Source organism: Brassica napus, chromosome C4 (genome assembly GCF_020379485.1).
Source record: "Brassica napus cultivar Da-Ae chromosome C4, Da-Ae, whole genome shotgun sequence".
Lineage (NCBI taxonomy): Eukaryota > Viridiplantae > Streptophyta > Magnoliopsida > Brassicales > Brassicaceae > Brassica > Brassica napus.
Genome location: NC_063447.1, coordinates 18,896,326 through 18,917,829, shown reverse-complemented (window position 1 = coordinate 18,917,829; position 21,504 = coordinate 18,896,326). Strand labels below are relative to the sequence as shown.

At 35.3% G+C, this 21,504-nt stretch overlaps 3 protein-coding genes and 3 long non-coding RNA genes across 10 annotated transcripts; 4 read left to right on the top strand and 2 right to left on the bottom strand.

Moving 5' to 3' along the window:
• Positions 1-474: 474 nt before the first annotated feature.
• On the bottom strand, positions 475-4,005 carry LOC106392054. Of its 2 annotated transcripts, XR_001278660.3 has the most exons (8): positions 3,471-3,970; positions 3,196-3,398; positions 3,026-3,103; positions 2,818-2,911; positions 1,399-1,556; positions 1,179-1,294; positions 931-1,095; positions 475-853 (listed from the first exon to the last, which is right to left on the bottom strand). It is a non-coding gene; the product is annotated as an uncharacterized LOC106392054 (long non-coding RNA). The 2 variants fall into 2 exon arrangements; XR_007322377.1 differs by having other exon boundaries at positions 931-1,294; positions 2,818-2,925; positions 3,471-4,005.
• Positions 4,006-5,859: 1,854 nt separating this feature from the next.
• LOC106392921 lies at positions 5,860-6,845 on the top strand. The gene is made up of 2 exons (XM_013833694.1): positions 5,860-6,347; positions 6,476-6,845. The coding sequence occupies exons 1-2, from the start codon at positions 5,860-5,862 to the stop codon at positions 6,843-6,845; spliced, it is 858 nt and encodes a 285-aa protein (XP_013689148.1).
• A 1,386-nt stretch (positions 6,846-8,231) lies between these two features.
• On the bottom strand, positions 8,232-9,016 carry LOC125585862. The gene is made up of 3 exons (XM_048755571.1): positions 8,897-9,016; positions 8,588-8,821; positions 8,232-8,507 (listed from the first exon to the last, which is right to left on the bottom strand). Exons 1-3 carry the CDS (start codon positions 9,014-9,016, stop codon positions 8,232-8,234), a joined length of 630 nt encoding a protein of 209 aa, XP_048611528.1.
• Positions 9,017-11,759: 2,743 nt separating this feature from the next.
• On the top strand, positions 11,760-13,447 carry LOC106390202 (protein COFACTOR ASSEMBLY OF COMPLEX C SUBUNIT B CCB3, chloroplastic-like). Of its 4 annotated transcripts, none has more exons than XR_007322376.1 (4): positions 11,760-12,375; positions 12,458-12,603; positions 12,971-13,109; positions 13,194-13,447. XR_007322376.1 is itself a non-coding variant. In XM_048754540.1 (3 exons), exons 1-2 carry the CDS (start codon positions 11,788-11,790, stop codon positions 12,517-12,519), a joined length of 633 nt encoding a protein of 210 aa, XP_048610497.1. In that variant the 5' UTR covers positions 11,761-11,787; the 3' UTR covers positions 12,520-13,109; positions 13,194-13,447. The 4 variants fall into 4 exon arrangements, 1 of the variants encoding a protein (XP_048610497.1); XR_007322375.1 differs by having other exon boundaries at positions 11,761-12,375; positions 12,475-12,603; positions 12,976-13,109; XR_001278217.3 differs by having other exon boundaries at positions 11,761-12,375; positions 12,475-12,603.
• A 1,416-nt stretch (positions 13,448-14,863) lies between these two features.
• LOC111205900 lies at positions 14,864-15,826 on the top strand. The gene is made up of 2 exons (XR_002658303.2): positions 14,864-15,467; positions 15,552-15,826. It is a non-coding gene; the product is annotated as an uncharacterized LOC111205900 (long non-coding RNA).
• A 1,317-nt stretch (positions 15,827-17,143) lies between these two features.
• Positions 17,144-18,580, top strand: LOC106394501. The gene is made up of 4 exons (XR_001278887.3): positions 17,144-17,422; positions 17,556-17,649; positions 17,802-17,883; positions 17,969-18,580. It is a non-coding gene; the product is annotated as an uncharacterized LOC106394501 (long non-coding RNA).
• Positions 18,581-21,504: the final 2,924 nt, after the last annotated feature.

The following is a 21,504-nucleotide window of genomic DNA, read 5'->3' as shown; positions in this document are numbered from 1 at the left end:
TGCTCTAATGTATTACCGAAACTTTTTTTTTTTGGTAAAAATGTATTACTGAAACTTAAATATACTATACGTTAACTCATCAATATACTTTAAAATTTGACCTCTCCAAAGTGACTCAACCATATATTTTTCGGAGCTAGCCATAAATAAATGATTATCATGTACAAGAGTAAACCCTACATCATGATCGTAGATCTAGCTTCAGGGTTGAATAAACAATTTAACTATATATGATCAATTTGTCTCGAGAGTTTTATAACGTTCACCAAATTTTTGACGTGACTGAGGTTCTTACTAGACTCATTTTTTCTTTCTTTCTCAAAACTGCAGTGCACTCTCTAATATATGAACAAATTGGTAACTTAAACGTCAGAAATCTTATTCTAGTTACCAACGTGTTCTGAAGTTCATTTGGCAAAGTCATAAGAATTAAGAAGTATGTCGATGGAAAAAAAATGCAGAGTAAAAGTTGGGTTTACGAAAATAAAAAATTAGCTTCCATAAGTGGGATTTTATAAATTTAGATAAGGCTCAATAAGGCTATAAGTGACCAAGCAAAGCATAATGAAAATTTTCTAAGAACATAGAATAGGATTCCTAGAGGAACGGAGTTCCTTAGCAGTTTAATGAAGCTAAGAAGAAAATTCAAAACGAAAGGAAAAGCAGTAATGGGCATTGAGCTTGGACATTCCCTATATGCGAAGCTTAACCATTGCGGGGCTTCTTGACGGTGCGTACATCCTCGTGAAGGTCTGGCACTGTCAACAGGGACTTCCTTGGTGACATCAATGGAGGGCGTACTTTTAACTGCTCCAACTCCAGGCATGTCATCTCCAGTGTTATCATCTTCTCCCTGCCCATGAACCGTATAAATAGCTATAGTCATAATAAGAAAAATTTTAAACATGTTTAGCTACTTATTAAAATTACGTTTCCAGCAGAGTGGTGGACGTTGATTGCGATCAATGATCCTTGCTATGGTGAAGGACTGCTGCTTTTAGGAAAAGTTGAATGGGGACAGCTTTAAATGCAAAGTTATAGTGGTGCCAACCAAATCCTTTAAGCATTGTGGCAAGGGTCTTTAGTCGGGGTATCCTGTTTTAAAATGCTGGTGAGGATGTAGTGGTGTTTTTGAAAGATATAAACCATTAATTGTATAAGGTTCTCGATGGTGTTACTGTTAGTCGAGTAATTTCTTCTGCACATGAGTTGGTTTGCTTAGTCATATCTCCGTCAAATGCCACAAAACCCAGCGGAATTTGTCCTATCTGACCCACAGAATTGGACAAAGTACCTGCAAAAGTTCAGCGTGGACAACATACAGTAGTGGTCAGTGTAGATCCTCAAGCTGGGACATTAATTTTATAAATACCTAAACTTGAGCAATGGGAGGATAACCTGAGAACTCCAACTGCGTTGTCGTAATGGCAGTATGCACGTGTGAATGAGGAAAATCCACGCTGAAGCTTTCGATAGCATTTTGAGCAGGAGGTGTAGCACCACCCATTGGTAGTTTCATTACTAACAACTTATCCAGTGCACAGAAACTCCACAGTCTATTGTAATAATGGATGAGATAGCATTTTAGTTAAAGGTATGAAATAGGTAAAGATGATGAGATAAGGTTACGATTAAAGATGTTAAAATGGTCTTGAAGCCCGCGGACCTAACGGGCTTTAGTATAAAAGGGCGGACCTGTGACCCGTTTAGTATGATATAAAAATAAACGGGTTTATACGGGTCCGCCGGTTTAGACCCGTCTCGTTAACTGGTATACCTGCTAAATAAACAGGTACCCGTTTAAGTCCGTTTATGAGTTTAAAAAAAAAATATATATATTTAAAGATTATTTTTTCAAAAAATATTAGTTTTTTCAAAAAATATTATTTTTTCAAAAAACAAATATTATTTTTTCAAAAAATATTATTTTTTTTATAATTTTTGTTTTGAAACAAAATAGTTATGTTATATATAGTTTGTGTTACAAAACAAATATATATAATTTGTGTTTTTTTTCTAGAAAAAAGTTTAGGTTATAATTGTGTTTAAAACCTACTAAAATTTGTTGATGTTTTTTATGATATTATGAACTAATTAATATTTAATAAAAGTAAAGTTTTTTTTTCAAATTTTGCTTTAATTGGAATTTCTATTTATTATAAGATTTAAAATCAAATAAAACTATTAAAAATTATATAAAGATATGACAAAAGATTATTGACAAAGTATAGAATTTACAAAAAGAAAAATTAAACGGGCCTAAAAGTATGGGCTTAACATTAAACGGGTTTAAACGGGTAGGGTCTAAACAGGCTTGACATTAAACGGACCTAAATGGGTAGGGTCTAAATATATCACTTTCAACCGCAGGATCAAAGCCTACTAACTCTGTCTCGTCCCAAGATTTCAACAGGAGGCGGGTCCAGGTAGCCCATATTAACATCCCTAGTAGTTACGATTGCGTGGGTCAGATACCCAGATTTGAGGACATATGCATCAAGATCAGCTCCAGTTTTTGTACACATTCATACTTGGTTGTACCTGAGGAATTTTTTTCTGGAAATTTCTTGTTGAGTCGGGAGTTAAAGATGATGAATAGGAAAGTAGGACTCTGGCTAACTTTAAATCTTTGACTTTTCTTTTTTTAATGCTTCAAATAATGTATTCGCGGCAAAACATTCTTTGTCAAAAGTAGAAATGTGTTCTTGATGTTTTGTTGAGAAAGAGATGTCATGTCAGGATGTGTAAATTAACAAAATAAGTATCAAGGTACTGGAGGTGTTTAACATGAATAAGTAATCGAGAATATACACGCACCTACAACCAGCTTAGGTAGGATCCATGTTGGTAAGTGAATACAACCTGAGGCCACCAATTTCTCATGAAGCAAAGCGCCGAGCCCATCGAAACACTGAAACATACACCCTGAAGTTTGAGTGAAGGGTGTTGTTAAAAACTTGATCTAAAAACCATAAGAGCCATTGTCAATAAGTTAAATTTTGAAATGAGTGAGGAGTAAACATACCCGTTCTAGCCGTAGGTTCGCCACAATACGCTGAATAGTCTGGGTTTGGTTTTAACCCCATAACCTCCCCGACAACATCTAATATGAACCCGTTAAGAATAGAGTAAATTAAATATTCAGACCAATTGTTATAAACACAACTGAAATTGAAGTTTAGATTAGCAACATACGTGGTAATTAGGTGTTCATGAAGACCTCCTTTGGTATAAGATTAATGGTTTCGGGTATTTCGACCATGGACGTTTCTTGAGTGAATCTAATAGAGACGGCTGCCATTGTGAGCTTGAAAAAATAGATTTCTCTTTTTACATCGAATCCACTGATCTCATAGATTCAAGAGGTGGACGCTAATACCGCCCTTAATCAGCCTAAACTGCAATTCATAGAACACAATCAAACGTTAAGATATAATTTCTGAGCATTAAATTCAGTATAGATAACTAACCTGCTCATCTACCAGAAACATATCGATCTCCTAAAGCTCTCCATCTTTCTTCACATTCCTTGAATTCTATATAATCATAAATCTGATCGATGAGAGTTTTTGAGATGAAGGGTTCCTTCCGTTTAAGATGAAGTATATATAAGGAGGAATTACGGAGGTGTGTTTACGAATCGGGACCATTAACGATGAATTGATTTAAGATGGGGAGATGTGGAGGTCGAAGAAGAGAAACTTCTTACGAAAATCAAAGAGTCGCTCGGTGTTTGTCAGATGAGTAGGAGTCTAAAGCTTACGGGCCAGAAAGAGTCAACTGGGCTTTCAAAATTTTTGTTACGAAGCCCATTTGATATATCACAAAACTTAAAACTTGTTATTACAAATCCAGAAGACAAAATTGTTGTTGGTAAACAAAAATTCACGTGGAACCCACAAAAGTGCTACCTATTATAATATAGATAGACTAGGTAATAATCCGCACAAAGCGCAGAATGTGATTATTAGTTTCGTTATTTTTTAATAAAAAGATATTAATCTGTTTAATTTGGATATCAGTTCGGTTTTAGGTTGTTTTTTTGTTCTTAATCTCCTAAAATATAACTATCATTTTAAATCAATATTTATTTGGTTTGCTCGGTTAAAATATTTGATGTTTTTGTTTTTTTTTTTCCTGTGATAATCAAAATTACTATTATTTGTTTGTTTTTATGTTATGAATCTTAGATAGTCGTGATGTCGAACCAATGGTTTCATATTATAGTTTCTAAACGGATAATAGTTAAAAAATATATATATTAAGACAAATCATTTTACTACAATTTGGTCGATAGTGAAAGAAGCATTAAGAAAAAAAAAATATTTTAACATCCAAAAAATTAGGATATTTCAGTTGTGGTAAATACTTAGTTATAAGGTATAAGGTACTCACGTCAATGTGCACATGTATGCGTACGTAAAAGTATATAAAGATGGTTGATAAATATATAAAGATACTGTTAATTAATATTAAATGACATTTTTTTTTCAAAATAAAACATGAAAAATAAAATTATGAAATTATTTAAAAACAAAAATATTGTAAAATTTATATAAACTATAATATATAACTTATATATAATTCTTTAAATATATGTATATGTATATGCATATAACGAATCAAATTGGATATCCGTTCCTATATATATTGATATTTGTGATTTTCTTTTTTTTTACGGATCACTACAAGAAGTATGAGTATTGGTAGCAGTTCGCGCTAGCACGAATTCACCAACTGCTATTAAAAGTGTCAAAAGTCGGATTCTAACTTTATCGTAGCATTAAATCAACACTACGCAGGATTTTCACTAAGCAGGAAATGAAAAACCCATTTTACAACCTTCTTTATTCGGGTAACACTTTGAACCGCGAACACTTACTCAAAATTTTGGTTCTGACATTTTTTTGGAAAATGTTTTTATTACTCGTTTCTTTCTCTCAACAAAAAAAAAACTTCATTCATTCATGTCAAAAAAATGGAGGTTAACTCCATATACCACATGCCCCCTTAAATGAATTCTCAATGTCTTCTCTCTATTTTTTCTACCATTTTATCCTTGCACTCCCCAAACTAACCTTTCATTTATTTCTCCAATTAAATAAACCAACCATAATTCAACTACCTACATGGCCCACAAAACAACCTTAACCAATCAGATTTCTCCTGGCCCACATGTCTCCTTCTTCATCGTACAACCTCTCTTCCTCTCATCCTCCATAAGCAATTTTTGAACCTCAAAACCAGGGAATTCAGGTTCGTTTTCGATGATTTTTTTTGTGAAATTACACTTAAATATCGTGTATATGATGGGTAACGTTAAAAAAATAAGATTTGATGAAAATTTGAGAGATTAAAAACGATTTCAAAAACTGTGTTTAGGGCTTTTGGGATTTTTTTACGTCCATTTTTGATGAATTTTTTACTGGAATGTTATTAAAACAAATGTATATCTCGGCTAGTGTAAAAAAAGAAGATCCAATGAAAATTATGAGAGATTAAAAACGATTTTGAAAACTGTGTTTATAGATTTTTGGTATATTTTATGTGTGTTTTGATGATTTTATGTGTGTAATTTCATTTAAAATGAATTATACATCATGGGTAATGTAAAATCCTAACAATATCGTCCTAAAAACAGATTAGTTAGACAAGGATATTTTCTGGGTATTACTGGTATAACTAGTTTTACTAAAGCAAAAAAGTTTCACTGGAAATACTAGGATTACTAAATAGATATTTCTTACTAGTATTTCTAGTATTACTATGTATAATACTGAATTAAATTAGTATTAGTAAGAAAAGATTGTACGGTGTGATAATGATAATTCTAATAATATTCTATTTTATTTCAGGAAAATGCAAAATCCGCATTGCACAATTATATGTTTTGATTATGGAGGATATTATGGTGGAGTTCTCCTCGTTGCGACTGCTCAGGATCCTGATCATCACCACTACCCAATTGCGTTTTGTGTAGCAGATGGTGAGAATGATGAAAGCTGGATATGGTTTATGGAACAGTTGAAATCAGTGATATCCGATGTCCCGAGATTGGTATTTCTTTCAGATAGAAACAAAAGCTTGATCAAGTCAGTACGTCTAGTGTTCCCTGAGGCCGAACATGGTTATTGTATATGGCATTTGTCTCAGAATGTTAAAACTCACGTCCATAACAACAAAGATAATTGTGCGTTCAAGTTTAGAGAATGCGCACACGCTTATACGGAGGCTGAGTTCAAGTACCTTTATCATGCTTTTCGCCGGAAGTATCCTAGTGCAGCAGCGTATCTTGACAAAAGTGTTGAAGAGAAGAAGTGGGCTATATGTTACTTCAGAGGAGATAGGTACAATGTTGACACCACCAATTCAGTAGAATCTTTTAATGGTGTTATTAAGGAAGCGAGAAGTATACCTTACTACCAATGTTTGATGTTATCATTGCGAAAATGTCTGAATGGTTTAACAACCATAGGATGGAGGCAGCTGAAATACCATACACACTGAAGCTTGTGCCTATTTTGGAAACCGAAATGTCTAAAATATGTGTTGATGCGGGGTTTCTTACAATTGACGAATTAAACAGCTTCCATCTTGAGTACAGTGTGCATGGTACTGACGGCAAGGTTTATACTGTTGATATGGCTAGGAATACTTGCAGTTATGAGCAATTTGATAAAGACAAATACCCTTGTGTGCATGGAGTGGGTTCTGCCACATTCATGTCTAAGGCAGCGGGAAGGGAACTCCATCTATCAGAGTATTGTTCAAAATACTATTTGGTGGAGCAATGGGCTTTGGCTTATCACATGACCATATATCCTGTTCTTCATATGTCTGATTGAGTTATACCAGAAGATGCTAAAGCAAAGAAAATACTTCCTCCAGATTTTGACAAGAAGAAAAGAAAACCACAACAAACAAAATTTCCATCAGTAGGAGAATCCCGTGGAAGAGGAAAAAGAGGCAGAGGAAGAGGCAGAGCCAGAGAAGAAGGTATGACATCGTATTTCGAATGTGGGAGTGGTTCATGTACTACCTAGGTTTTACTGGAGATTACTGAGCTTATTATGTGAAATATGGACTACTAGAGATTACTGGTACTACTATGTATAATTTGGAATACTTGGTTTTACTGGTATTATTATGTGCAATTTGGATTACTTAGTATTTCTGGTATTATTATATGCAATTTGGATTACTGGGTTTTACTGGTATTATTATGTGCAATTCGAAACCAATATGTATCACTACGTTATGTGTAATTTAGACTATCTTTTTATGATTATTTTCAATTCGTAGGCTACGTATATAATAAATATATAGATCAGACTATTTTTGTTAATTATTTTCAATAGTTTAAGAAAATTTTAACGGTTTTCCAAAATCTTACTTAACTTTCATTGTTAGTATGTGAATGATTAACAATATAGTAAGTAGAATTTTACAAAATATATATTTTTCGTAAATTGTTTATGTAAATGTCTTCTTTGACGATAATAATAGGATAAAATCATTGGTTCTACTACCAAACTTTCTTTTTGAGATGGATTTACTACAAAAACGTAAAAAATGCCCAAATATTATTATGTGTATGGTGGTATTACTATTACCTTGAAGATTACCATAGGTATTACTAAGTGTTAAAAATAATATTAAAATATTTATGACGGCTGCACGTTTTACATGTGAAATGCATTTTTTAATTTGTTTTTTAATAATATATATATTTTAGTGTTTTACATGTGGTTACTAATTTTTGGTATATCTTTTATAGTGTTTTTTGGCGTAATAAACCCATTAAATCCATCTTACTCATTTTTGGGCATGGTAACACCTGTAAACTTAGTTTTCCAAACCTGTTGCAACACACCAAGATTTAAACATTCAAAAGTATTCTACTACCAAGTTTTAAACATCCAAAATACTTAACATTCTACTACCAAGTTTTAAACATAGATTCCTAATAAATACATAACCCTAAGGCTTTGCTTTACGCTTCTTCCCCTCCGTGAAAGGAGTCTGCACCCACTATGATTTCCTCTTTGGTTTGTCACTCTTCTTAGGTACAGCAACAGCGGCATTCTCCTTGCACCTATGCATGATCCAAGGACTCGGTGCTTCCTTGTAAACGACCATGATCCACCTTTGCTTTTCTTCCTCAATATATTCCTCAACAATTTCCCCAGCCTGTTCCTAGACAACTTCCCCAGCCTGTTCTTCAACAACTTTCACGGCCTCTTCCTCTTTTTCTCTTCTTCTGCAACTTTCTTGCTGTTTTTTTCCTCTGTTTCCACAGCCTCTTCCGCAACAACTTCAACACCTTTTCCAGGTTCTTCCTCCATAGGCCTTGTCACTAGTCTCCTCGCAGCCATTTCCTTAGTCCTACCACGTGGTGGTGTGGGAGTTCCCTCCGTCTGATTCCCACGTGGTGGTGTTGGAGTTTCATCGGTTCTATTCGTCTCAACCTTTGGCTCATTATGATTATCTTTGGGAGTTTCCTTTGTCTGATTCCCACGTGGTGGTGTCGGAGTTCATTTTTCTATCTCTGCCTCCCGAGCCTCAGATTCCACCTCATCAGTCTCACTTTTCTCCTTTTCTTACTCCTTGGTTTCGGACTCTTTCCCTTCAACTTCTTCTTCTTGATCCTTTTTCCCTTCAACCTCTGCTTGATCATCTTCGCCTTCAGCATCAGATTCCACCACTTTTTCTTCAACTTTCTCATCATCCTCACTGTTCTCCTTCTCTTCGTCACTGGTTTCAGCCTCTTTCTCTTCACCTTCTTCTTCATCATGTTTCCCTCAAACCTCTTCTTCATCCGCTTCAATTTATTTCCACAGTTTATCAGCTTGTGCTCCACTTCTCTCCTTTAATTGTTTCAACTCATCAGTCTCACTCTCACTCTCACTATCACTGTCTTCCTTGTCTTGCTCATCAGCCTCACTATTTTCTTTCTCTTTCTCACCCTCTTGCTGAGCATTGTCATCAGCCTCTTTCTCTTCCCCTTCTTCTTCATCTTTTTTTCCTCAGCCTCTTGCTCAGTATTCTCGATGTTATCCTTCTATTTCCCAGCCTCTTGCTCAGCATTAGCTTTGTCCTTCTCAGAATTAGCTTTCTCCTTCTCTTCATATGTACCATAGTCCCACTGTCGAAAATCCATGTCTTCACCATGACTCGGCTGCACCTTACTCTCAATAGAAGTTAGTTTGTCTTCCATTTTCTTAGCCCTTCTTCTCAAAAGCCGCTGGTTCTTTTCAATATGACTCATCCTTGAGCCTAGAGCCTCTAGCTTTGTCTCCACCGTTACGTGAAGTCCAACAAATCCTTCTCCCATGAACTCCAAAATTCTCTCTTCAACCTCGAATCTAAACCAGAATTAGAGGATGATCCTTCTGCAAACGTCACCTTTTCTTTGTCTTTATTTTTTGGCAACACTCCTCGTGCAGCTTGATCTAACTCATATAGCTATTTCCACCAAATATTCTTCTGCTTCACATTTAACCAGTAGTTCCAAGTATCACTTGGGCTGCCCTGGCGGTCATACTCTCGCTCCTCATCAATGATACGAGCCAGCATAATTTGCTCACCAATAGTTGGAACTACACACTGTTGATAACCTGAAAATAAAACAATAAGTTAGATCAGTTAAATTTTATGTTCATCTAGCTTCTACTATAACTATATACATGTACCTTTGTGTCTCCAACCGCATCATATATGTCTTCCAAAGGATAACCCTTAAGACTGGACTTTGTAAACCGGCTCTTGCACATCCTTGGACAGTCTTCACTAGCGTCGTCTGAATAGATTCTAAACGCTTTCCCCAAATCCAGAATACACTCAAAAGCCAGAACCTAGTACATCCATTGTCACAGTGTCAGATTTCAATTATATAACAACTAAAAATTTACAAAACTATATGCTTTACCTCTAAAGGGATTATGAATCCAAGAAAGGTGCATGCCTCTTTCACTTCACCCTTCAGATTGTTCATCACATGCTTAATCTCCTTTATTGCATCCTCAAATGTTAGACGACCCCAGGGAAATGATATGCAAGCATCTAAATCGTCCATCATCCTTAATATGAAGAGGTCTAAATGTCCAGCATCCTTCGGCTTTCCTCTTATAATCCGACCAAGAAAAAACAAGACAGTCATCTTCAATCTATCTGGACACGGTGGCATAGACAACATCTTCTGCTTCACATCGCTGATGGTGATCTTCTTTCTGTCATGGAAGTAATAACCCACAAACTTATAACCCCCCCCCCCCAAATTCTCTTAGTTTGGTGGATAACCACCGCAGTCTAAGCCAGGGATGAGGGCATGCTCCCTCATAGAATAGCGGATGGGTACACCATTAACCGCAAACCATGCAACATCATCTTCTGGAGTACAAATGGGGCGCAGGAGTAACATCCACATCCCCTGGAGCTTCAGGTTATCTTCGTCTGGCATGTGGAAGAAATGTCGAAACTGAGGATGGCTTGTGAACCATTCAGCCTCAGGCTTACCCTTGACGAGATTTACTATCTTGGCCACAAAGCACTTAGTTTGTATCTTGGAACTCTTGGGGAACTCATTGCTTTTGAAGTAGAACTCAAGGGGTTGCATTGGTTTCATTTCCTGCAATCAAAATACATATATACATGTTAGTAATACTAGTAATACAAGAAGTACTAGTAGTACTACTAATTACTATTCAGCATTTCTCACTAACAATAACAATGAATAGAAAATATATACCTATCTTTCGGACCCCTCCCTATCGGACCCCTCCCTTTCGGACTCATCTGAGGCTGAGAGCGATTCTACACTCGGTGTTCTCACTGGCTCTCTCACTGGCCTACTCTTCTTACTGCTCTTGTGAACTATCGGTTCCGGCTTTTTTGCAATTGGGTCCGGTTTTCGGATTCTAAGAGATTGACGACACCTTTCATTGTGGACTCCTTTTTGATTTCCCTTCATAACTTCCCTGTACAATACATTACAACACTCAATGAAACTAAATTCAAACCGTAAAACAACAACACAACATCAACTAAGTTTCCCCAATACAATTTTATTAACAAAAATTAAATACAATTTATCACTCAAATCGGAAACACACAAAAAACGCATCAGTCTACATACAGATTCGATGTAATATATACCTAAACAATAGATTTACCAAGTTTTTATCCAATTTCAAAACCAATATCTAAACATAAGACACATTCAAAGTTTTCCCCATATTTGTTTTCAAATCTACATACAAATTCGACCAAATAACAACCAAATAAAGGGAAACTAATCACTTACCACAAGGAACGAAGATGGAGCCTCGATTTCGACAAAGAAGGAAGAAGAAACGAAGCGGTCTAGACTTTAGGGTTTCAGACAAGAGAGACAAATAGATAGTTGAGACACAAACGAACAAGGAAGAACGAAGATAGATTTTCGAATTAGATGGAGAATGAACAAGGAAGAACGAAGATGGATACTCTAGGGTTTCAATCTCCGATTTCGGAATAGAGAGTGTCGAGAGGGGAGAGACGACGAAATGATCAACATTTGGAGAAGGGAATGAGTTGAGTAATTCAAAACGATATCGTTTTGGTTTAGCTGGGTCGGTTTTAGGGTTTGTTATGTGTGGGTCGGATCTTTCCGGTTGGATCTTGTAAATATCTAATTTATGGTAGGGACAATCCGTTTTTAGCCATTTTTTTTCTATTTTAAAAAAAATTAAAAAAAAATTATATTATAATAAAGGGATAAACAGGGATTTTTTTTTGGGCCGAGGGTACATGGAGTTATCCTCCAAAAAAAAATTCAAGTCTTGTTCACTCGATGTATTGATCTCAAACCCAGATTCGGTACAACTCCGGCGAGTTTCCCCACCTCTTCCGTTCTCAATCCAGCGACGCTTCTATTTCTTGATGACCACAGTAGCCTCCGGCTTCGTATCTTTCTCGCTGGCGCTGAATCTGGAGAGACAAATCGACCAAGATTCATCAAATCTCCTTCTTACACTACCTGTTTTCTCTAACCACCTCTCCAATTCAATAGATTTTCAGGCCAAATCTCGACGGTCATGTCCCAACATCCGAACTCAGTCTGCATGTCTTCCCGTGGTTTCAGCATCGTTAACCCAAATCGAAGTAGACACAACAACAACAACAACAAGCCTCTGTTCAAGTATTGTCTCGTCAAAACCAATCTCGGAGGCCTTGCTTAACATATCTCTAGCAGATCTGGATCCAGGAACTGCAAAGCTTGCGATTAGGATCTTGGGTACTGCCTTATCAGCTTTCGGGTTTCTCTTTATTTTGAGGATTGTTATCAGTTACTCCAAGAGAGCTGATGCAACTGCAGATTTGAGTGGTGCTATTGAGGTTTGTCACTCTTACTTGTCTTTCGAGTTACTTGTTTTACCGAAAGAGCATAGCTTTAGAGTTACTTGTTTTACTTCGCTAGATATCTTCATGTTGCAGGCAGGAAACAAGGAGACATTGAGAAGTGCAGCAAACGAACTGTGAAAGTAGTTAGTTATTATACCCTCCACTTCAAAGCAATTGAATCAAATACTCTTATTAATACAGCTACAATGTCCCACTCTCCAGGTGATAAAACAGCTCAATGACGATTGTAGTATTTGTAGACTCTAGTAGTATGCTTTTATGTTGTTCGTTTGTGTAAAGCTGAGAACTTTTGGTAGTTTTTGTTGGTCCCTAACCTCGTGTGAGCTTTTTTTTTTACTATCTTAGTATATTTGTATGAAGAAAGCATCTTGAACTACTAGTTAAGAACTGAGCTTGTCTTGTGTCTGAATCGTGATGTGCTGTCACTGTATTGAAACTGCAGTTTGATAGCTGTGGTTAGATCTTATTTGGTCTTTCTCTGATCTGAGACTTTGCCTGACTATTCTAGAGTTTTGAGTTTGTTTTATTTTGTTGACACTGAAGTTTGATGGGTTTCTTTTTCTTGCAGAACAGATATGGCATTGTGGCAAATGCTTGGATGGTCAGAAGGAGATATAAATGAGGTCTGATACAAAGCCATGATCTAAATGAGATCTTAACAGATTATCTGCTTGTGAGTGTTTGGTCTGCTTCCAGCAGCGTTACAGGTAACTGATACATAAGCTTAAGCTTATTACAATGGCACAATCATTCGTTTCTTTTACTTATGTTAACGCATTGTCATCGTATAGGGGATTGATACTAGAGAGATGCTTGCTGGTGCTGCAATAATGTATGACTATTAGAGAAATTGAAGCTTTTCAGAAGGTGCACAGTGGAGTTGATGAGTTTTATAGCCAGCAGCGTTGAGTTTCACATTTTATTATATTTTAGTTACATCAAAAGTTTGTATTTTAATTTATATGTTTGATAAAAAATAAAGGATTAAAATGATATTTAGAGTTGATAAAAAATATTTGTATATATATAATATTTTAGAGGTTTATACCCCTAACCCCTAAACCTAACTCCAAACCTTATAATAATTTGTTTTTTGTATTTTGTAATTAAAAAAAAAACATAATCTTTGTAATGAAATATAAATTTTTATATATAGATTAAATTGCAATGTTTTTATTTACATTTAGCACTTACAATTTATGTGACAATTAACATTTTGGCAATAATAAATTAGAAAAAAAATATTTTTTTTATTTCAAGTTCTAGACGCTAAACATGCCCTAAACTCCAACATCCAACACTAATGATAAATTTCAAACTGAGCATTTGTGGAAGTTAATAACTAAAACAAAAGTATATAGATGACCAATTTTTTATTTATTTAATTGTATTTTCTAATTTAAAAAAACTCTATACCCTAAACATCTAAACCCTAAACATGTTTCATAATATAATATGAATTTTCTTAAACTCAAAATTTAATCATATTTATAATCTAATCCTAGACATAAACAAAACATCAACTCTAAACTTAAACTCAAAATTTAATCACATTTATAATCTAATCTCATACATAAACCATACATCAACTCTAAACTTAAACTAAAAATTTAATCATATTCCGTCTAACTTCAAACATAAACCATACATCAACTCTAAACTCTAAATTATAAATCTTTTTCGATTATAATTTTAACTTAAAATTTTATTTAATGTAATAATATTGTTGTTGTATTTTTACTTGTGTGTTTTATTAGAGTATAAACTCCAAACCATATTCCCTAAACTCTAAATACTCTACTTCAAACCCTAAGTACTAGCTAGACCACAAATTATAACACTAAACTTCAATTAATTATAAACTCCAAAACATAAATTTTATATATTAACCTCTAAATCTTTAACTAAATTATAAATAACAAGACATATGTTTTTTTTAAATTATAAACTTTAAATCTTAAACTTTAAACACACAACTTTAAATGTAAACTTTAAATCTTTTTCAGTTTTAGGTTTAACTTAAAATTTTAAAAGCATACTAAATTTATAAACTACAACGAAATTATAAACTAAATTTATAAAAAAAAATTAAAATTGAGTATATAAAAGAAAAAAGGCAAATCTCCAAAATAGCACATTTCTAAGTTTATATCACAAAAATAGCACTTAAAAACTAAAACGACCAAAATAACACATTTCTAAGTTTATCCTTTGAAAATTTTAATTTTTTTATTTTTCAAAATTTGAAATCTTATCCCCAAAAACTCATTTCTCAGCTCTAAACCCTAAACACTAAACTCTAAACCCTAAACTCTAAACCCTAAACCCTAAACCATAAACTCTAAACCCTAAACCCTAAACCCTAAACCTTAAACCCTAAACCCTAAACCCTAAATCCTAAAATCTAAACCTTAAACCCTAAACTCTAAACCCTAAACCCTAAACCCTAAATTCTAAACCCCACCCATTAACTCTAAACCCTAAGTTTGTGACTTTTGATAAAACATTAAGTGCTATTTTTGTGACTTTTGACCTTGAGTGCTAGTTTGAGACCTGCGAGAATAACTAAAATATCAATCTCCACCGTTGATAGATCAGAATCTAACGGATGTAATTATTCTTTTTCTTCTTCTTGATTCTCTCACGACCTTTCCAATTTTTTTCCTCACATATCTCAAACCTAAATTATCAAATCTTCTCACAATCCTCTCCGGTCTATCTCTTCATCTCTCAGATCTGGTCGTCCTCTGCAATCTTCTTCTCTCTGCTGAAGCTCCTCACCTCTTCCTCTATCAAACCCCTCTGCCTCTCTCTCTCGTCTTTCCTTTTCTCTTCTCTCTCTCTCTTTTATTTCACAGATCTCTTTTTTTTCGAGATCTCTCTTAACCTCTATCTCACAAACGATTCATCTCACAGATATCTATCTGTCTCACTCTCCTAATCTCTCTGTCACACATCTCCAACCATCTTTTTCAGAAAGGCGGAGGACAAGCAACGGTGGAGGCGCGACAGATTCGTCTCTGGTCAAGCTCTGCGTTGGCTTCACCTCCTCACCACCATCAAAGGTCGACTCACTTCACCTTCCTCTTATCTGCTCTCTTCTTCTCGTGATCTTAAGTATTTATGATTGGTTTTTGTTTTGTTTACAGATTTATTAACGAGCAAGGAAAGGAGAAGCAGTGGTGTGACACAGCGGCGTCTCTGGTCAATCGTGGTGCGGCGGTGGTGCAAGCCGGTGGTGGGGTAGTGGTCGTGCGGCGGAGATTCGAGCATCATGGTCACTGAAGAAGAATGTCGTTTGGTGGCAGTATTAGGTTTAGTTCGGGGTTAATTAGTTAGCCAATTTGAAACTGTAAACCATTTTGTAATTGTAAACCATGTAAACCAAAATTCAATTTATAAAAATACCAATTTTTCATTTTTTATCAACTAAATCCAATTAATTTTAAATTAATTTCTATTTTATGTTTTCTAAAAAGAAATTAAATGTATATTCTGTATAACTTATATATATAATTCAGTGGCATTGAAAATGTGTTATTATAAACGATGTTGCAACACGACTAAAATATCATAGAAATCTACCTAATATCAAATGCTATAAATGATTATAGTATAACTAACGATCAACGCTACAATATCTCTATCTAACATAGCACACGAAAAAACGCTACAATAGGAAGGGGATCTATTATAGCTGCGGCTGTCACGGTGTTCTTCGAAACGCTACTAAAACGATATGGTATCACATTCTCGACGCTATTAATGTCGAAATTTTTTGTAGTGGATATTGCATTTTAGTATTTGATTTGCTTTGTAGAATAACATATATCTAGATTTTTCGGTTCGAATCAAAACGGATAACGAATCGAATCAAAATTTATGAATAATTTGTCTAGCTCTATTCGTAAACAGTAAAAATAACGTAAAGAAGAATCTTGCACGTGAGTTTTATATTAAAAAACGTAAAGTACATAGTGTGGACATATTTATGTAGAGTTTGGCTGAGAAACTCTCTACATGTGACATGTGTCCATTTTAGTGTGAACGTATTTATTACAATGGTTTTACACGTGACATATATCCAGTTTAGTGTGAATGCATTTATTAGAATGTTTCTTCTTTAATAATATATAAGAGATTCTATCACATCACTCACTGTTGCGATAAAGTAATTGTAGTATCACAGATTGGTCATAAAATAAACATTATTCTTTTTAAAGAAAAAATAAGTAAGCATATGTTTTTTTTGCTTAAACTAGTGAACTTATGTTACCGAGTAACACGTTAGATTGATATATTTTGAACACAATATAAGCAGATTTTTTCTTTCTTATGCATGATTTATATTTTTGTATTATGGTATCTTTCTCTCTTCTTTTGTTTAACTTGTGGGTCAGTTTGTATGATTGACAACTTCCACAATTCTGCAGATTTAAGATTTGAATGTTACAGATCGCATCTGCATCAAAGTTAACAATTTCAAAAAAATTTATATATATTTATGTGTCTATATGTTTTTATACTATTAGAACTAAAACACCTTAGTTTTTCTACAGTTTTTAGCATATTGTCATTCCGACCCTTAGTTTCATGGCAGTCATTTTTTCTCTCGAATTAAATCCTTGAAGTGATGGAATTTGGGCACAAATCCACAAACTTAAGTAATTACAGTATAGCACATCAACCTCTGCTATTAACATTTGGCAAAACTGTGGCTTAAACATATCAAAAGTGTAGATCCAGGAGCTGCACGGACAATTATGCTTTTGAAATTCTCCTCCGATGTGTTGCTAACGACGTCAAGAAACGAAGGGACGAAGAAGCTCTTAGATAGGTTTCTTAGTGTAATTGTGATTTAGAGAAAAAGAAAAATGTAATTATCACAAAAGACGTCTCTCCGTGTCTTAGGGACACGTGTTGCTCTCACGATAGAAAAAAAATCTGAAGTCTTTCGTCTCTTCTCTTCCTCTCTTCGTCGACGTTAACTGGAGACCGTCTCGTCCTCGCTCGTTGGCGGGTGAGTCTTCTTCTTCTTTTTCCAGATTGATTTATATTTGATTGATTGAATTTAGTTTTTGATTGATTTAAAATCGGGAATACGAATTACTAGTTTAAGCCATTGATTTGTATTGATCGGTTCTGTTTTGCAGAACATGTGTGGCCATCGCTGGATCCGATTACTGCGTCATCGCCGTCGATACTCGGATGTCTACCGATTACAGATTACTCTAAGATCCATAAAATGTAAGTACTTGATCCTTTGATCCTTTGGGAGAAGTAATCCAGTGCTAGGCTCAGTTGGATTATTAGGGTTTCAGTAGATCAATTTTGGTTTTTTTACAATCGATGATGTTGTTCATTGAGTATCAACATTACTGTCTTTTTAATGTCTCCAGAGCAGACAAGGCTGTGCTCTCTTCCTCTGGCTTTCAAGCTGATGTGAAAGCGCTTCAGAAAGTTCTCAATTCAAGGCACTTGGTGAGTGAGCTTCTTCCCCTTTTGCATTTCTTTGTAAAGATGAAGACTTTGCTTACTAAAGTCTTCTCTTTTGTGTGTCCTACAGGTTTATCAGCATCAGCATAACAAGCAGATGAGCCATCAAGACCTCCAAGAACATTAAAGGCATAGTAAGTGTTTCATTTCGACCAAGGCTGCAACCACCATTGCGACTACAGAGAGGACGAGTCCTCTTCCAATGCGTTGGAGATGGGTTACGCCTGTTTCGGTTTTGGTTGTTTTTCTAGCGAGAGGGAGGAGGAGGTGGTTGTACGTTGGAGGTAAGATCATTGTGAAGACGACTGGGAATACAGGTAATGCCGCAGGTGGGACGGTTATGACCCGAGCTTAGTGTTCATCGTTGAAGCTTGCTGGATGGAGCGCGTCGAGAGCTGAGCTAGACAGCAGTTAAGCATAATGGTCGACATGAAAATTGGTAAAGTCTTGATGACTATCTTCACGTCTTTCACTTGTTACTCCGTGCAACGGAGCGGTCCAGGTAAGGATTCACGCTCTCTCAAGGCTTCATCGAGGAACGATCCATCTCCCTCCACATTTCCCTTGGCTATATTGTCTTTGCATTCGTTTCTTGTATGACACTTCATTTTCTATCCTTCTCACCATACAAAACGAGCAACACATTTGATCAAAACAACAACATTTTCTTTCCGTCGCACCATACATAACGACCAAACACATTTTGATCAAAACTTGTTCTTATTCTCTCCTTCTCTTGATCAAAAAATTTATTCACAAAACAATCAAAACAATTTCTATATGCCATCTTCTTCTCATAACACATTTGAGGGATCAATTGATGATACATTTGATCAATATTTTGGTTTAGTTGAACATATATGGCGTAAATTTGGACGTGGTGAAGACAACAACTGAGCTCGGGTGCTTCTTTCAAATTATTCTCGTTTATTTTACCAATTTTTTGTTTTTATGTTTTATTTAAAAATCATGTTTAAAATTTTATCTTACTATGTTTTATTTAATAAATAAATTTTATTTTTTAAAAAATATGTTTAATAATTGTTTTTTAAGAATTCTTAATTAAGAGATTTACATTGGAGCACATAAATGTTACTCTCTTTTAGCGGAGTCTCTTAACTCACAATAGCTATTAAAAAAAAAGACCCTAAATGGATCTCTAGGTTAATGATGCTGCTTTAAGCTAACAGGGTCAAGAGTATAGAGCTCTTCATTTAGACGCTGTAAAAAAGGACTCAATGAGACAATGACACACTCTTCACATCGATTCGATTTTCCCCTCATCACTCCTCTCGGTCATTGGAGGAAACTAAAAAAGAAAAAATCGAAATAAGAATAAAAACAATTTCCCTTAAAAATAAGGAAATTATAAACTTTGAAGAAAATATACAGAACACAATATTACTAACTCCGTTCTCGAAAGTAAGATTTTTTAGAACTTTTTCTTGTTCCACAAAGATAGATTTTCTATATTATTAAGATACTTTTTTATACTTTCGAGAAACATTAATTGAGAATATTTGAATTGATTAAATTTCATTGGTGGAAAGTTATTGGAAAATGTATAATAAAGTAACAAATTAATTAAATTATAAACATTTATTGAATTCTTAACAAACATGAATACTCTAGAAAATCTTACTTTCGGGAACAGGGACAGGGAGTATCTTTTTTAAGTATCGGTGATTCTCTAAAAAGGTAAACGCACGAGCATGGCGGCCACGGTTGCGACGGGGGTTGCACCGTCGACAATGATTGATCAAGTTCCGAGCCCGACGGCGGCTCACACTACAAGAAAACAGGGGGATTCTGATAGCCGAAATCGTCGGAAATTCGTCGGAATAGACCGATTCTGACGAATTTCCGACGAACCTGTCCGTCGGTATCGTTTCGTCGGAAAAAATAAATTCGTCGGAATTTCGTCAGAACTTCCGATGACTTTCTGACGAATACCGAGAAACGTCATTCTGACAAACTTCCGACGATATTACGATGCAGACACACGAGACCAGAGTTCATCGGAAAAACTACGTACCGACGGAGAGCGTTCCTCGGACAATTCCGACGTAGCGTGTTCCTCGGTGTATTCCGACGAACTTTGGGCGTCGGAATATACCGACGGACAATAGTCGTCGGAATATACTGACGAACAATGTTCGTCGGTATATTCCGACGAAATGTGGTTCGTCGGTACATTCCGACGGATATATGTCCGTCGGTATATTCCGACGACCATTGTCCGTCGGTATATACCAATTTTAAAAACGAATTAATTTTGCATTTTTATATATTTTTTGATATTAATAAATTAAAAAAATCAGAAATTTAAAACTAATAATATTATATAATTTAAATTCATACAAAGGGAAATAGAAAAAAAACATTCAGAAAGTTTAAAATTCATACAAACCGAAATAGAAAAAAAAAACATTCCGAAAGTTTTAAAAAGCCGAAATAAACTAAGATGAACTCGAAGACATCAAACGATCTAGCTTCTGCATAATCTCGGTGTTGAACTTCTTCTGGGATGCCAACTCAGCAAGGATAGTGGCATTCTCCGAAAGGATAGTGGTGTTCTGCTCCTCCAAAGCCCCAATCCGTTCATCTTTGTCATGTAGCTCCTCGAGAATCATGGGATCGGCATACGGAGCTTGCGAAGAAGATGCCGGATACGAAGAAACACGACGGGCCAACCCAACTAAACGGCTTCCTTTTCTTTTAGGAACCGCCTACAAAAATATTTAAAGTAAGTAAATAGGGACAAGTAAGTAATCGAGATTATAAAAAAAAAATATTAATAAAAAAAATTACCTTTTCAACCATCTCATTTATTTGCAATAGAGACAGGTTGGTTGAAGCTCCCGTAGAGTCGCCGTCTTCAGAGAGAGGCTGAGATTGAGATACTATTTCAGCTTCCACCAAATCAACTACACCTTTGATCACGGGGTCCTGAATTTGACCCGTCGTCTTGTTAGTGTGAGCCACCTTAATGAGTTGGAGACGATCAACGGGATTACCGTCATTTGCTTCGATCTAAAAAACCCGCCATTATTAGCCAAGGAATATATAAAATATTTATTTAAAAAATATAAAGATAAATAATAATAAAAAACTTACAAGTTCATCCTCCTTAGTAGACATAGAGCAAGCGCCGAGGTTGTGCAGATACATACCTTTCCCGCCACGATCGCTCTTCCGGTTCCTGGAGTTCCTAGAAGATGTCTCTGCAGTTTCTTCCTTCTCCCAATGAGCTATCAACTGCTCCCACACCGTCCCGTTGATGAACCGTGGCTTCTTGTTCTTCTGTCAAACTGTCTTCCACGCGTTTATCTGCTTTGTATAAGAGTCCATGGCCTTTTCGTTGAATTTCTTACGGACTGTTTCCGTAAGATCGGAGTGCCAGTTGAACTCTTGCTACAAAACAAACACAATTTAATAAGTAAATATATTAAAAAAAATGTAAAAACTTTAAAAAAATGAAGAGTTACTATACCGCAAACTGACGAAACCACAACTCTCGTTCGTCGGAAGGGATCACACTCCACTTTGGATATCCAAAACGGAGCATGGAGTACATCATCTGGTTGATGCTCCGGCTAATGCCAT

Coding starts and splice junctions, on each gene's coding strand:
- LOC106392921 (XM_013833694.1), top strand. CDS start 5,860: ATGCAAAATCCGCATTGCACAATTATATGTTTTGATTATGGAGGATAT. Junction 6,348..6,475: donor TGTTACTTCAGAGGAGATAG/GTACAATGTTGA, acceptor TAACAACCATAG/GATGGAGGCAGCTGAAATAC.
- LOC125585862 (XM_048755571.1), bottom strand. CDS start 9,016: ATGAAGAAGAAGGGGAAGAGAAAGAGGCTGATGACAATGCTCAGCAAG. Junction 8,822..8,896: donor CAGTGATAGTGAGAGTGAGA/GTGAGACTGATG, acceptor AATAAATTGAAG/CGGATGAAGAAGAGGTTTGA. Junction 8,508..8,587: donor GGAGTAAGAAAAGGAGAAAA/GTGAGACTGATG, acceptor CGTGGGAATCAG/ACAAAGGAAACTCCCAAAGA.
- LOC106390202 (XM_048754540.1), top strand. CDS start 11,788: ATGGAGTTATCCTCCAAAAAAAAATTCAAGTCTTGTTCACTCGATGTA. Junction 12,376..12,474: donor ATTTGAGTGGTGCTATTGAG/GTTTGTCACTCT, acceptor TTCATGTTGCAG/GCAGGAAACAAGGAGACATT.